The sequence below is a fragment of the Pocillopora damicornis genome, chromosome 3 (assembly GCF_964200805.1).
Source record: "Pocillopora damicornis chromosome 3, jaPocDami1.2, whole genome shotgun sequence".
Taxonomy (NCBI): domain Eukaryota; kingdom Metazoa; phylum Cnidaria; class Anthozoa; order Scleractinia; family Pocilloporidae; genus Pocillopora; species Pocillopora damicornis.
The window spans coordinates 27,646,447-27,662,977 of NC_142672.1; the positions used below are offsets into that span (position 1 = coordinate 27,646,447).

Genomic DNA, 16,531 nt, shown 5'->3' on the forward strand with positions numbered 1-16,531 from the left:
CCCCAACTAGTCGTTAGTTTGATGCGGTATCAGTCCGTCTAAAAATTCTAAGTCAATACAGTTTAGTTTTTGTAAAAAAATCAAATAAAATGTGTGGTCATCCATCAGCTGCAGAGCAAAGGCCTCCTCAGAAGGTGAGCATCAACCGTGACTCCCGTTTTATGATTTTATTTATATCATGCTGATTTCCAGATGGTCAGAAACTAGGGAAATCTTTTCAAGGAACTCTACTGAACTGAGAACATAACGCGTTAGTTAACTGCCGTGATTAAATGACCTAATGTTAATAGGATTTTCATTTAACTTCAGTTCATTGAATGATGTGTATGAAAGATTGTATGGCATCTCACGAACGTCCTAACTTCCATATCCGCAGTTTCCTGGAGGAGCCTGGGTAATCGAGCTTCTGTAACCACTAAGTTGATATAAGCAACAACGAATGTTCCTTTTTAACTCGTGAATTGCGCGCATGCGCAAGAGCGAGTTATAGATACGATGTGGGGAATGGCATTCGCTCGCTCGATTGGTCGATTCCTGTAAACTTTTTTTAGATTTTAGGCTTTTGAGTGCATTTTATAGTTTTTGGCGAGCAATAAACAGACGAAATGGCGACCTTTGTTGCTAAGAATAGTGGTGGGGTGAAAAAGAAGCCAATGATAATCTTAAAAGAGTTTTTTTTTTCGTTTTAGTTTCAACAAGCGGCGCCAGCGACTGGCAGGCATGCAAGGATTCACACTGAAATAACAGAACAACCTTCGTTTTTCATAAAATTGTAATTTACAATCCTTGAACTTGAAAACAATCCGAAGATTCATTGAAAATATCACTTACTGCGAAGCGCTCGGAGTTTACAGATGTTCAAAAGCTTTTTCTGTTATAGCGTGAGATTGAGGACAAAATTGATCATTACGTTTCGTCGCGTGTGTTTTTCCTGTGAGAAGCAACAAAAGATGCCGGCGACTGACGAAATAACAAGTTAACACGAAAATCAGATAACACCTAAACAAACAATTTTAGCTACCGATTTTCAGTGAATTTTTAAAGAACAATTTTCTTTTAAGTTTCAAGACAATTTGAAGATTCAACATACAAACAACGTACTAAAATGCGAAAGTTACACACCACAAAATTGATAAATAGGCCTGAAATGAAATTCTATCTTGTTATTGATCATACGTTGCCTAGCACGTGACCTAAATCTACCCAGGCGGAGATCCAAAATGACGGTGGCAGGCTTGGCTTAGTTATATCACTCAAAACTCGTTCCCGTTTGTCTCATTTGATAAAGAGGGAATCGTTAATGTTTTCATCAAGACAGTATTGCCTTGATTTTCTAATATTTACAACGAAAGACAGTAAATTTCACTTTTCACCCACATTTACTTCCAACCTTTTCTTTTGAACCAGAAACAAAAATGATAGACGTTTAAAACACATGACATCATCCACCTTGTCAAATGTAATAGCATGATCATTTCAATTGTAATGCCTTCTTATCCCAACGTTACTTTGTTTCTTTGCTACATTAGCGAACACTGAACTAGTGCTCGTACTCTAGATATGACAATCAACCACAAAATTCCCTAAACCAGATAACATTAAACATAATCTAAAAAATCATGTGTCAATTCACGAGTTTGCTCACAGAGCACTTTGATCTTTCCTCACAATTATTATCATTTTTAAGGCGATAGGATATTAACCCTTTAAATGCCAAGATCTGATTGTCAATTCTCCCTTCTAGCTGCTACACATTTCCTTGTAAATAAGTTTTGAGAGTTTGGTTTTAGATCAAGATAACGCCATCCTGATAAGTATGAGTATTCTCATTACCTGTCGGCTGGATGATGTACGAATATCATTGGGAGAAGTTACAAGTAGATCACTTTTGGGAATTAAAGGTTAATCACCTAAATTAGCGTAACTTTGACGGATAGATCCTGTTAGATTGATAAGAAAACGACTCCGCTTTTCGAGGTCAGTTTTAAGAGATAAAAAAAGATTCAAGCCGTCGCTGGAAAGAAAAGACGAAAGATTTTTCACATCAAGCGAAGCTGTCGTACAAATGCGCATTACATTAACGAGTTTCTTGGCTTTTGACTGTTTCTGATAATTACGTATCACGAGTTGTGGGAGAACTAAGGCAAAGTACATGAACGCTTAAATACCGTAAATTCTCCAATTTCGGTTACTCAGCTCTAAATTAATGCTCCCCTTCCGTTGAGAAACAACAAACCACTGAATTACCTACTAAGAAATAAAAGCAAGAAGCGGCCACACGTGCAAGAAAATTGATTTTGAGGAAGTTCCTGTACATAATGTAGTAAAGGTAATTACATTATCTCAATGTAAACAGATTGCTATTTTAAAATGGAAAAATAAAACAATTATTAACTAAAAATGGCATTTGTCAAATTTAAATTAACATAACATCTGGTCTACATCGGATTCTCTAAAAAAGTAGACTTTGACCCAGACCAATAGTTGGTCTTATTGTTTTGTATTTCGCATACAATTATAGAAAGGAGCATGTTTTGACAAATCAATATAAACTATGTTTTAGAATCAACTTACAAGGGGAAAAGGTTATGTAAATAAATGTATTCGCTCAGACGAAGGGCTAACGCTCGAAACGTCAGCTTTGTGGCCAATTTACGTTTTCAACTTACACGGAAGGATCGAAGTTCTCCAGAGTAAATGAAAAATTTGAAGCCAACGAGAGTTTATAAGGGGCCAGTCACTCTTATTGTCCGGAGACGGAGAGAATTTTGGGGGATCACGTGGTTTTCAGGGGTAATGAAGGGGATCAGTTGTCGCGAACAGAGTATTAACGGGGGGGGGAGACTATAGAAAATTGACTACCAACTAACTGCTAGTAAAGAAGGGGGGGGGGTCGTAAAGCCTATAATGGAATGAGGAAAGTTTCATTGTGACACAGCCAAAATCCTTCACCCCCCTCCCTTTTCAGTTGAGATAGTCGATTAGTAAATAAACCCCTTCAGACGGCCAGTATGTCGGCGTTTTCATGAAAAAACCAGATCAAGGATCACCGGATCAAGGATCAAGGACCAAAGATTAAGGATCAGTTTATTGTCGGTAGGCGAAAATTGACACTTCCACAAAGTGTTATGGCTTTTTCAGTATTTAGTATTTTCTCTTATTTTCGCTTTAGCATACGGGAGATCTTGACTGAGTCACGTAGATGAGCAATCAATGACGCCTATTAATTTATTTAATTTATTTGATTCATTTTGAACTGATCCTTGATCCTTGATCCGGTGATCTGGTGATCTGGTGATCCTCGATCCAGTTTTTCCAGGAAACTGTATGTCGGCTGATAATGTCCGCTGCTGAAAGATTGTCCGAAAATTTGATAATTGGCCGAGAAGCGAAGCTTCGAGGGCAGATGTGAAATTTTGAGGACAGTCTCTCAGCCAAGGACAATATCAGCCGACAAACAAGCGAGCCAGAAATAGTTTATTTATTTTAAGGCTCTACCATTAATTTTCATATCGCGCGTTGACAGCAAATTTTGTTAACTTTTATTTACTTTCCGCAACAGCATTTGAGATCAGCATTTTTAATGTCACTAACACTGGACCCTACTACATAAGTTCGTTCTTCTTCCGACATGTAAAGTGAAACAAAGATTAAAAGGTAAAACTATTTTGAGCTGGCTTTTTTCCACTGGCTTTATTTCTTTTGGACGAAAATAATCGAAGAACAGATATCAACCTAAATGGGGACTATTGCGTAATAACTGTCCTACGATTTTGCATCACGTGTCGAAAAGTAGTGAAAATTAATGGGTAGCCCGAACATTGTCGACATGAATTTCAATTTCCTTTTGTGAATGTTCTTGATTAAACAAAACCTTTGTACAAAGTACAGTAATGTAAAATTTAGCTTTTGCTAGTCTGGATATACGGTGTGGATATGTAATTTATTGTTCAAAAAAAAGGTTTACTGATGTCCACTCTCCTTCCTGGATATTACATATATCTGATTCACTGGGAACACCGACAAGTAAGCAATATATGAACGTAAAAGAAAGATCTCTACAGTCAGGAGTCAACCTTGTTCCCAGTTTCACTTGTGTTCGTACCCCCTCTCGCATCTTTGGACGAGGAAAGGCGAGGAAAGGCCTGGAACGAGAGTGCTCCTTGAGGGTGATATATGATGATATATTTAACAAATAGATTCCAAGTTGCCGTGCGTCTGTTCAATAAAAGATCACAGATGACGTCAAAATGTGGTAAGAACAAAAAAATGGCACACGAGGCGCAGCCACAACAGTGTGTCACTGTTCTTACCACATAAAATTAAAAGGAACTGAATTTCCTGTGGTGCATTTTAAAATAACTACACAGAGCTGGCGGTATACCGTGTGCGCTATATTCAAATCTAGAAAAATCTTTTATTTCCTTGTAACAATAAAGGTCTCACCACGCCGCCTTTGATTTCTGAGGGCTCTTAGTATCAATATTATCAATGTGAATGAAAGTGATCCTCGCAGTAATGAACACTACTTGGGCAGTAGTGAAAATAAGGCCTTAAAAAATTTCAGGCCTGTGCAGGATTTGAACCTATTTTCACTACTTTCATTTTCACTACTGCTCAAGTAGTGTTCATTACTGCGAGGATCACTTTTATTCACGTCTTTATCCGCAGTTCAAAAAGATGATTTTCATATATTCACAGCCGTTTAATTTTATCAATGCTAGTTTACGAGGAACGTGACATAAAAAAAGTTTCTTGAAGATTGGAGAATTTGTTTAAAAAAATGAGCGATGGACTGTTCTAGAAGATTGGAAATTGATCTTGCTATAAAAACAAAAAAAATGAAACTGCAACAATGAATTGCTGACGATCAAGACACGTCATTCATAATTGGTCACAGTTGGTGAAAAAAGAATATCATTACGTAGTGCTCTCTGACTTTTTTTTTACATTTTCCTTGGGGAATACCCCTGTAGGACTCTTTCCAACTCACACATTACAGTGGTACAACAGATCAAATTCCCAAGATCAGCCGGCTGAAGCGCATTTTAAATGATGTAATGCTCTACTAAATATCATGATAATATTAATTTCCTGACGCAGTGTTTTTGGTTTCGAGTCATCTGACCGTCACGTTCTAGAACTTTGAAGGAAGGTTATAGAACTTTTAACTTGCTAAAAACAACTCAAATGTGTTGATGCAAATTTAAATGTTACTAAGTTACGTAGGAAAGCAATCTGAAAGGTAAAAATTCAGTGAACGTACATTTAGGTTATAATTTCGCTCAAGTCCTTGGTCTCGCCTGGTTTTCTGTCCTATTTTCAGTATATTTACCAGTGAATGACTTGAAATAACTGTGGTAAATATCAGCTTGGAAAAAAAGCGTAAATTGTCTTGATTTTTAGCGGAGTTACACGTTCACGACACGATCGAGATACGATTCCCAAGAATTTTTGCTTAAACGAGGATCTACATAAACACTGAAGATTGGATCCAAGACTCCATTTATTCAAGTACACTCATAGACGATGCACTGAGAAGTTTCTGGGGAATATTTACAGAACTCACAACAATCAAAGGTAAGTATCGAAGGCAATTAAAATATCAAAAGTTCCCTTTTTAGCAAGTTGATTTAACGCAGTCATATTCAATTTTTATAGACTTCAGGTCAAATATGGGTCGTACTTCCGTTAATACTATTTTTACAGTACAGGTTTGTTCCGCATTATCGCTAAGCAATAAGAATTTCCGTTCTTTCCCCGATTTTCGTTGTCCATGATATTGTTTCACAAAATCACCGACAGAATGGACTTCCGCTGTCAGCGCTAAAAATTTCCCCCTTATTTGTATAGCTTCAGTTATCTGATACTTTTTTAAGTCTGTGGTAAATTTCTCTTTCCTTCAGCAATCTGTCGTTGTCGAGATGGGAATCATTTTCGAAATTCTGAAGCACTGTGTCAGCAAAGAAAAAAGAAGATTCACAGATGATGGATTTGACCTTGATCTAACTTGTATCCTTCTTCACAAACGTAGGAAGTAATTCAAATTTTGACCTTGCGGGTGATTGCGGGTATAAACAACGAGGGTTTCGGGATTCTGGCCCAGTTCTCTGTATGAGACCATATTTGGGTGAGCACCCTCGGCATGCCTCAAATATGGCGGCCAACCTATGATATGTGATGGTCTGTCTGGCCTAATTGTCGTAATGTACTGTAGAATTCTGCAGTTACTGACATAATTATCGGTGAAGGTGTCATTGAAGCATGTGTCAGCGGAGGAAGAGCCAAAATTAACAAACAGAAGCGGGTTGCTCAAGTAGTTTTTCGTTAACTCACTCGATAACAGTCACCCTCTGAGATGGCATATTTCAAAGCTCTCGTGAGTAAGAAGAAACGGCGGTTTCAGGAAGATGGGTTTGATTTGGATTTAACATGTATCCTTGTTTGCACTAATGATACGGCCGTGCGTATTTATGTTTAATAGCAAGAACGTATTTACATCAGCTACTTGATCTCTAAACTAAGCGCGCTGCAGTGGTCATTTCACAAGCCAACCGTTGCAGTGTCGAGGAATTGGTGTAGAAGTTAAGGGTCTTTCAGGGCTCTTTTTTTAACTTGTATATTTCACTTTGAGCTAAATTGTTATTTGAAGTTTTCAGGGGTATTAATAATTTTCTGTGCTCTTCGCAAAAGATCGACCATTACATTCTGCTTATCGATTGGTACGTACGTTCAACATGAATCTGTGCTGGGCAATCTTGTAATCTGTGCAGTTGCTTTAATCGGGGTCGCGTATTTAACTCGGCTTCTGGTGTTTGATTTTCTCCTTCATTTAAGCTTTCCGCAAAATCGAAATAACCTTTTCATCGTATTTCTCATACGTCATTGCATAATTATTTATTTCTGGGGCCGTTGCTTAGACGGCTTAGATACGACTCAGCAAAATATTGTCTAGTTGCTAAGATATTTTACAAGCTTCCGCTTTCCTGTAAGATTGTTTGAACTGTACAATATCCTTGAAGTTGAAACAAATATAAAAACTCTTTAAGAATTATTTTTAGTGGTGAATCTGTTGTAAAAAATGCATAGTTTCACTAAACATTTCTTGATTTTTCAAGGAGAAGTGATAATTTAATCAATCCTGAGCTTCCAGAGGTTATGAGAAGTAATTATTGATTTAGCATTTTAACATTTTTGTCACAATGGTGCTTCAATCATGTGTTTTTGTTCTTTAACTAATTTGTCTCCCAGATATTAAACCAAATATAGTGGCAATGGGTTTTCCATCAGATAATCTTGAAGGAGTGTATAGAAATCACATTGATGAGGTCCTAAGGTAACACAAGTGTCTCTCTGCCTGTCCAATAATTTGTGAACTCTGAGCCTCAGAGTAAAATTTGAAATTTAATTTCACATTACTATTAATTTTTCTTCACAACTGGTGCTCAAAAGCAGAAACAAATTGGATTATAATCATCCAACCATGACCCTCTGAACCCAATGCAACATGGCACATGTTTTCCCCAGATTTCAGAAACATGATTAACAGTAGGTAAAACACTTTCCTAATGTTGCATCTCCTATTCCATAGTTTGCAATCTCTCACAATCTTCTACTTGTATCAAACTAAGTTCCATGGAGCATATAGGGAATTATTCTTTTTGTTCTTTCATGGTTCATAGTTTGTGTGTTATTGAAAATGGTAATAAGCATTGTTATCGTGCAGAGAAAACTGTTGTTAAAAAATCTTTAAAAAAAGGCAGTACAAAATCAGGTTGTTTCTATAACTTTTTTCATAAGTGGCTGCTGATGGTGTAATAGGAAGCTGTGCTTGGAAAAATGGGTTGTAAGCAAAACCAAACATGGGAGCTTGGCCACAGGCTAAACAGGCAACAGCAAGAAGTCTTATAGGCATAGGTAGAATGCCAGTAACTGGCTTTTATAGAAGCACCCGACCATGGTATCAGCAAGGCCTCATGGCCCTGTATATAGCCATCTGAGATGCAAAATGCAAGAAGAAAGAGAAGTAGCTACAGTCGCATGATTAAGTCTCTGCAGCTGCATTATAAAATCTCTTGTGACTGAGTTAGATCAGCTGGACTGGAAAATCCTTGCTGTGTTTGTTTCATGTGCTTTTACCTTGAACAAAATATTTTGATTCCTGTTTGCTGTGTGGGTTGATGTAAAGAGAGTATTGTGCAGTTAAGGTTTCTTTAGAATATAAGTCTAAATTTGGTCAAGTTTTGGTGCTGTGTTTGTCCAGTTGCGTACCTGTTTTGAATTGCTGATATAGTAATACACTTGTAACTTGTTTACTTTTCTGTCGACAGATTTCTGGAAACAAGGCATAAAGATCACTACAAGGTTTACAATTTGTGAGTAATGCAAGCATTCAATTTGTAGAAGCTAGCCAATGCAATTTGACTTATTGACTAGGTGCACTTTATAAATACATTAGGGAAAAGAACTCATTCTGACAAGTACTGTACATATTGTTTGGAATGAAACAGTCCTGTGCAGTCCATTTGGGCTGACTGAAAAGTCTAGCCATGAAACAAGCCCAATTTTGAGTAAGTCCTTAATGGCAAGCTGGATTGTTGATTTATTTGGGCATGTTATTGAAATAAAAATAAATGCACCAAGAAATTATCAAAAAGTTTTTCTGAAAATGGCTGTGTAGGGTGGCAGTGGGAGCTGCAACTGTGAGAAGGGTCATATAGACCACATAAATATGATCTAATCTGATAGTTGCAAGAAGTCTCACACAAGGTCTAATAAAAAGCAAGAGACTGATCGTAACCTGCTTTCATTGCAACCCCCTGAACCATTATAAAGAGCACAGTTGGTGCAATTCATTTTTTTTCTCATTATACACACAGATGTTCTGAAAGAAACTATGATCCAATCAAGTTTAAAAACAGAGGTAAGTTAGCTTACTACTGTTAGTCAGTTTCTTTTTTGGTCAGGAGTTCTGGTTATTAACAAGATATGGGTTCTTGGCTGTTTTTCCACCAGTCAATCCAAAATAAAAGTTACATCTGTGATAGAGTGTGCAAAACAAAACCAATGTTTAATCCTGGGTCAGACAAAACTCACCTGTAGGAGAGCTTTGTAGGAGAGCTTTGTAGGAGAGCTTTGTAGGAGAGCTTTGAACAAGCCAGTCACACGACATGTTGTTTGACCACCAACTATCGTGTTAAAGTAGAATATTTACTACATTTTAAATTAAAGCTTAGCATTTCTGGGGTTTTTATCTTGCATTTGTGTCATGTAAAGAAAAGCTGAAGAATGTTTACAAAACCCAGTGAAATTAATGAATTTTGTAATATTTCCATAATATCATACTATTGGTACTTTGAAATATTTCTTGTGTGTCAGAAATTAAATGAGTATTTTACTCTTTAGTTCAAAATCCAGAAGGTTATTTTCATATTCTTTTTGTATTACTGTACTTTGTATGTAAAAAAAGAAAAAAAAGAGACTGAATGGTACATTAATATGGTCTATTTTCTTTAGTTGCCACCTACCCATTTGACGACCACAATGCACCTCCATTTGAGCTGATCGAGCCATTTTGTGTTGATGTGCATGAATTTCTGAATGAGAGTGAGCAGAATGTAGCTTTTATTCACTGCAAAGCTGGCAAGGTAAAGAGCTTATCCCTGTAATTGAACCTTGGTTGTTCACAAGGGAGAATATTATCAGAGCTAAGAATTCCTTTGATATGAAACTTATAACAGCGTTGCTTCATGTAGAGTCACTGTGGCTCAGTGGTAGTGCAGAATCCAAAGCTTAAGGTTTGACTCCTCACAAGAACTCAGAATTTTTTCATTGTCCAATGTTTGTGACAAGACAAAAGAATATTTTCAATTCTGTTTGGTGAAAATCTTTCAGAATTGGGGATACGGAAAAGTAAAGTTGAATTGCAAAAATGGAGTGGTGAAGGGATCATCCTTTTTAGTGATATTGTGTGACTAGATAATTATACTACTGTAAGAAGTCTATTGCACTTGAAGTAGGGAACCTCAACAGGTTTTTAAACTTTGACTTTGCAATGTCATGAGGATGGTCTTATCAACTAGCAGCTTTAGCTATGAGAAGGAAGAAATTCAAATTTGGCTTGCATGTATGTGTTTGGTATCAGAATGGGATTAATTTATTGTTAAAATATGATTCATATCAACAGTGAAAATTACATTCGATAAGGAAATTATTCTTGGAGTGAAACTACCTGCAAACATCAAAGGTCATAGGTTATGGAGCCTGTCAAAGTCTTAAATTTGCTATAAAAGTCTTAAAGTTGACAAGTTGCTTACTGCAAGGATTGTTTCATTATTTTAACAATCCTATGGTTGCTTATTTTGAATCCATTAAGTTTACAGCTATCAGCTACATTATATTCATTGTCTGCATCATCCGTTCTGTACGTTTCTTTTGAAGGGCCGGACAGGAGTTATGATATGTGCATATTTGCTTCACAATAAACATTTTTTTGAGAGTGACGGGGCACTAAAGTATTATGGAGAAGCAAGAACAAGAAATGCAAAAGGTGTAACAATTCCCAGTCAAAGGAGATATGTTCTTTACTACAATCATCTTCTTACACATGGACTGGAGTATACTCGCACAATGGTATTACTGAAGAAAATTGAGATGCTTTCTGATCAAACCCTCTTAAACACCTTTAGTAAGTGATCTATGGCTAATTGGAATGTTAATAATTAAAAATAAATGTAAGTTGCCTTCAAAGTTATGTTAAGGTGTTTTGACGGAACAGGATTGTGGGTGAGGCATTAGGCAGGGCACTTTTGAGACTTGGTGCATACATGTGTGTGTAAATCAAGATATGAAGCACATGCAAAGGTTGGAGAGCACCCAAGATTTGTTATTAAGGGGCAGCCAAGAGCCACTTCAGCTTTTAGAGTGCTGTCTAAACACTGTACATGCTTGATAATCTCCACGAAGGCACAGCTTACAAATGAACATGCAGTAGTTTAAATATTGTCTGAAGTGAAATTTCCTTTGTGGGGGTTCAATGTGTAGACATTTGTCACCAAGGTACACAGTATGAGTGTGAAGCAGATTTGATTTTAGTTGTAATTATTTTTTAATTCTTCAAATGGAATGGATATTTGTTAAATGATTGTCAAGACCAGGAGAAAGTGAAAAGAAAACTAATTAACAATTGGTGTATACGTCAGCGTGTGTTCATAGAGATTTGAAGCACGCGGGAAGTTTGGAGAGCACAAAAGATGCATAAGAGTTGCTCGAGGCGTAGCCGAGAGCAACTCTAGCTTCTTGAGTGCTCTTCAAACTTCCAAGTGCTTCATATCTCGATGAACACACAGCTGACATATGAACCAATTGTTTTATAACATGTTCAACCAGATGGAAAATTTTTTTCTTGAGGGATTTGTTTGCTGACATCATGAGCGTGCACAATAGGAATATGAAGCACGCTTGCGCAATTGAATTTGATTAGACAAATTTACCAGCTATGTTATAATAGAGGTTAACCCTTTAACTCCCAAGATCTGATTTTTAATTCTCCCCTCTAGCTGCTACACATTTCCTTGTAAATTAGTTATGAGAACTTGGTGTTAGATCAAGATAGCAGCTTCTACCTGATAAGTTTGATATTCTCATTACCTGTTTACTGAAGAATGTATGGATATTGTTGGGAGAAGTTTTATGTTAATCACTTCTGGGAGTTAAAGGGTTAAGTGTTGAGAGGATGGAGAGAGGTCTGGATTTTTAAAAAGGCTGTATCAAAATGCCTGACTGCTGAGGAAAATGTTTGTAAGGTTGCTTAATTTACATGAACTAGGTAAACCAGTAAACATTTTAGTGAAGATAATTTGGTATGTAAATTCAGCTTTCAAACAGAGATTGCAAATATTATTGGTGGATGTACCCTTATGGTCAAATCCTTGTGAAGTACTCTTCTCTTCAGACAAATTGATTAGACTCTGATCTTTTCTCTAAGGACTCAAACTAACCTTAAACTTAATGTCTTGTGCTGCTTTCAGATCCATATTACATCATTTGGCAACAGAAGGTGAACCTTTATCAGTCTAAAGTTACTGAGGTATGATTCCTTGAGTGTTATCAGTGTTCAATTAATTCCTACAGCTTTAATAATTATGAACAACAAGGGGATGAAAATATGCATAGTGTGCTTTGTAGTACATGAAATATATTTGAATGTGATTTTTGAGAGGTCAGAGTTCATCCCTGATAGGGCCATTAAATTGGGTTCCTGGGTAAGACTGTTTAGTCTTACTGTATCTCTTTGCACCAGAAAATGGAAGAGCCAACAGTTAGAAAATCTGGAACAAATGTTGAGTTCTACGAAGGAAGGACTGGTATCTGGCAAATTAATGGTGTAGACTTTGCATGATAAGTACAACTACATGTGGTTGCTTGTGATGAATGAAGGAAACCATGCAAGCTTTCTTGATAGAGAGAAATTGCCATGAAAAGGATGTCCATGTGAGGGGGTTAAGTTATTCAGGGGAAAACAAAAAAAATAACCTTAAGTCCATTGGGTCTCATATTGCGTGCATTTTTCAGTTTTAAGGTGTCAACATTTGCACAATCAGTTGTATACTATTTACATAATCAGTGGTTTGGTTTATCATTGTTACTTTCTAAGTGTGGTAGTCATCTTCATTATCATTCATCTTCCAATGTTTGGTTCAAAGGGAAGGAAATGTGACAAAGGATTTATGTTTGAGCCGAGTCAACCAATTCCAATTTGTGGTGACATCAAGATAGAATTCTTCCATAAAGACATGTTTAAAAAGGTGAGATGCAGCTTACAGTGTTTACCGTAATAACAGCCATCATTCCTGTCTACAGCAGTGTAATAATTGGATAAGAGAAGCCTGCAAAATAAATAAGGGCCTTGAGCTTTTGCTCACAAACCACCTGTATGAAGTCAGTGATGTTGACAGTACATTTGGTTCTCTCCAAACTCAACCTTTTTGAAATAATTTTGATTTTCTTCCTGTTAGAGGAATGGCTGTGAGTGTAGTCTCTTGCAACTGTTATTTGGTCTTGTCATGCAATGGCTCTCTCCTCAATGGGGAATAGAGGACACTGTGTGACGATTTTGACCTGCCCAGCTAAAAAACAATAACTCTTGCATGCTATGCATGCCTGTGTTTTAATTAAAGTCCTCATTCAACAACATTCAGTTTAATCATACAATATTGCCTAAAGCAACTTTTAGTTTCAAGTAAATTTTTTTTTGCATTATTACAACAAAAAAAATTTGAGGAAGTGGTTATCTCTCTTCAACTTAGGAACTTGAAACTAGCTAAGTAATAGAATTGTTAAAGTTTGCAACTTTTTTGCTGAATTATGCTGGTCACTAAATTAAAGGCCTCATGTATAAAGTACAAATATATTCTCATGATAGGCAGAACACATTGTAGCCATTGTTAACAGAATCACACAAGAGAAAAATTGCAACCTTGCTGCCAATGTCATTGGTCTTGTACATTTTGTTAATGTACAAGGATGTTTTGGTTCAAATTTCTTTCTTATTTCAAACTTTTCAAATCAGTTTTATCTTTTAATTTTCTTTGTCTTGTAAACAAATGGAAATTAAGTCAGACAAGCTCCTTTTGAAAAATTGTAGACAAGAAAAGCAAAACCTGAACCACAACAAAAATGGTTATGATGCTTTTTTTCTTACTGCTTATTTTGGTATATTGAATATTCATGCTCTAAAATTTTGAAGTAGGCATCAGACTCTGCAAAAGTAGGTGACAGTGAAAAGGCCATTTAGGGCCAAAAAGGTAATTATTTTGACCAGAGTAAGTGGCAACTTATAAATTATCAAGTAGGCGGCAGACTGAACTCTGGCATTTACTGGCTTGTTTTAAAACCCTGATAATGATAGCCTCTGGTCTCTCATTCATGTCATTTTAATCATTTATAACCACATATGTGTGCTTGCACAAGTTATGTACTACATATTCATTGAAATTTCAATGCTATACAAAGACTGCACCATAACATTTGATTTTTATGTGAATTTGTTTCTATCAGGAGAGACTTTTCCAGTTTTGGTTTAACACATTCTTCATAAGTCAAGCTGCTTGGACAGAGGAAATCCAGGAAGATGAGCCAACTCTTCATACGTTTGAACTTGATCCTAATCTACGCTATTTTGACATTGGAAAGGATAATCTTGACAAAGCACACAAAGATGCCAAAGAGAAGATGTTTAAGTCAGATTTTAGGGTGAGTGGAATATTGAATGGCACACAGTCATCTAAGAATCAACATTTAGAAATTCTAGCTAATTTCTTCAAAACACAAATGATTTCTTAATCTAATACAAATTTCAATTGCAAAATAGGAGAAAGAAAAGAAAGCAGAAAAGTTGAACAAAATTTACTTGGTGATGTGTAACACAGCCACTTGGCTTCTGTTTCTGTTCCTTGTTTAGCCATTTCACAATTACTCAATAGCTTTGTAGGGGGTGAAGAGCAAACAAATGAAAGTAATTAATTTTGAAGCACCATTACCAGATCTTAGTGTGGCATGAGCTGCTGGCTTATAGATTATCTCAGCTGCTTGGTCTTTTCCTCAGCTTTGATACCTGCACATGGGAGGCTTATGGTTAATAGCAATTAATTCAAAGTCTTTTGCCATTGCAGATTCGTGTCACATTTTCAGAAGTCACAATGACGCGGGCAGCAAGTGTAGAAAGTGCAGCAAATGCAGCAAGTGCATCAGTTTCATCAAATGCATCAAGTGCATCATTGCCTAGGAAACATGTACAGAGGTTATCATCGAAGACCGTGAAAAGTCGCTCTATGGATTCACTAGAAACTGTTGGTCAGGAAAATGCAGAGGATGACTTTTCAGACTCTGACACTGAGGTGAAGTGGGATTTAGAAGACCAAAGGAGCTCTGTAGTTGAATATGTTTAAAAAATAGAAATCTGGTAGTTCTGAGGAAATTTCTAGGACCATAAATTATAATTTTTGTAATAAATAGGCCAGTATGACTTTGTTTTAGCAGTATTAGGTGAGTTTAATGTACTTGTACATTGTTTGAAATATAGCAATTCAAAACTACATGTTATGTGAGTAGATACAGTACTTCATCAGGATGCCTGTACATATATTCTAACTCTGAATCTCTTACGGATAGAAATAATATTGTTTTTGTGCAATACTGGTTGGATTAAGTACCCTGTTTCCAAAAGGTCCTTTACTGTTTACTTTCGATCATTTGGTGGCCAATGGAGAGGAAAAAATTTTGGCAGCATAATTTACTAATTTGGCGACTTGATTGACTACAATAACATGCTTGTCTGATAGTTATTCCTATGGTCACCAAAAGGTTTGCTTTTTACATTTGTTATTGCTTGTTTTCATGGAAACTTGGTTATGTGAAAAAGAAATAGATATATTTTGTCATGTTATATGTTGTGACTTTGTTTATAAAAATTATTTTGAAGGAACTTGATTTCACCAAAAAAAAAAAAAAAGATGTGAAGAGCTGATCCACGCGAAAAAACTAAGGCAGCAAAATTTTATCATGTTATTTTGGAGTAAAGTATTCAACAGTGCTGTATCTGTAAACTGTGATTACAAGATAGATTTATTTTAAAAATGTATCTCTTTTTTACACTGAAAGCATAACTTGGTCTATAGAAGCTCTTGAAACAGACTGCAGAGTCAGTTTCTTTTTGTAATCATAAAAAAACATGTATCAAAACATTTAGTATTCTTATGAATTCATCTTTGTAAGATTTTCCTTCATCTTTTTATGTTTTGTTTTTGTAAATGATCAAATGTCAGGTGGCATTGAAATAAGTACTGATAAATAGTTTTTTTTCATATAATTAAAGTAATTGAATTGGACCATTTTGTACATCTCAGTAAAAGGAAAATATATAGTTTGTTTATTTGTGTGCTTATGCGACATTTACTGGACAAAAATGTAAATTATTTGATGGAGATCACTTTCATACTTACATTCCAAGGGTGGATCCAGGATTTAGTGAAGGTGGATTTGGATAAATGTCTACTGAAAGGTGGAGAATTCCAGGGTGAAGGTGTTAAAAAAGTTATGAAGTGTTTTAAGGGATAATTGCAGAAAAAAAAACTGAGGAATATGCATGTGTTTCAATGTTTTTCAGGTCAGTGTTGGGGGGTGTTACCAAATCACCTAAACCACCTCTGGATCTGTCCCAGCATTCTAGGCATGAGTGTAAATCTCAGTGCAACTGTTTTCTTTATCCTTTATCTGGTACAGCTGAAGGTTCCAATATTACACTTTTAATCAACATGATATTGACCATTCCCCAAGGCTTAGTGGCCACCAAAAAGGATAATCCTTTACTAAAAGGGAATGAAAAAGTGTAGCTTCCTAAATGGTTTATTCCATAATTAGCTCACTCTCAGTCTGTGATTTTAGACTTGTCTCATGAGGAGAATTTTACAAAAGCATTACGGAGTTTTTTTTTTTCTTATTTTTTTTGATACTCCAATTAGCTTCTAAAGTG

General features: G+C 36.1%; 1 protein-coding gene across 5 annotated transcripts; it reads left to right on the top strand.

Moving 5' to 3' along the window:
- The first annotated feature begins 4,940 nt into the window (after positions 1-4,940).
- On the top strand, positions 4,941-15,965 carry LOC113666418 (phosphatidylinositol 3,4,5-trisphosphate 3-phosphatase and dual-specificity protein phosphatase PTEN). Of its 5 annotated transcripts, none has more exons than XM_089200008.1 (12): positions 4,941-5,057; positions 5,407-5,580; positions 5,907-6,012; positions 7,252-7,336; positions 8,331-8,375; positions 8,880-8,923; positions 9,517-9,647; positions 10,441-10,687; positions 12,030-12,088; positions 12,705-12,806; positions 14,059-14,253; positions 14,673-15,965. In XM_089200008.1, exons 3-12 carry the CDS (start codon positions 5,925-5,927, stop codon positions 14,946-14,948), a joined length of 1,272 nt encoding a protein of 423 aa, XP_089056134.1. In that variant the 5' UTR covers positions 4,941-5,057; positions 5,407-5,580; positions 5,907-5,924; the 3' UTR covers positions 14,949-15,965. The 5 variants fall into 5 exon arrangements, with proteins under 5 accessions (XP_089056134.1, XP_089056133.1, XP_027037995.2 ...); XM_089200007.1 differs by having other exon boundaries at positions 5,044-5,245; XM_089200009.1 differs by lacking the exon at positions 4,941-5,057 and adding an exon at positions 6,347-6,434 and having other exon boundaries at positions 5,151-5,580.
- Positions 15,966-16,531: the final 566 nt, after the last annotated feature.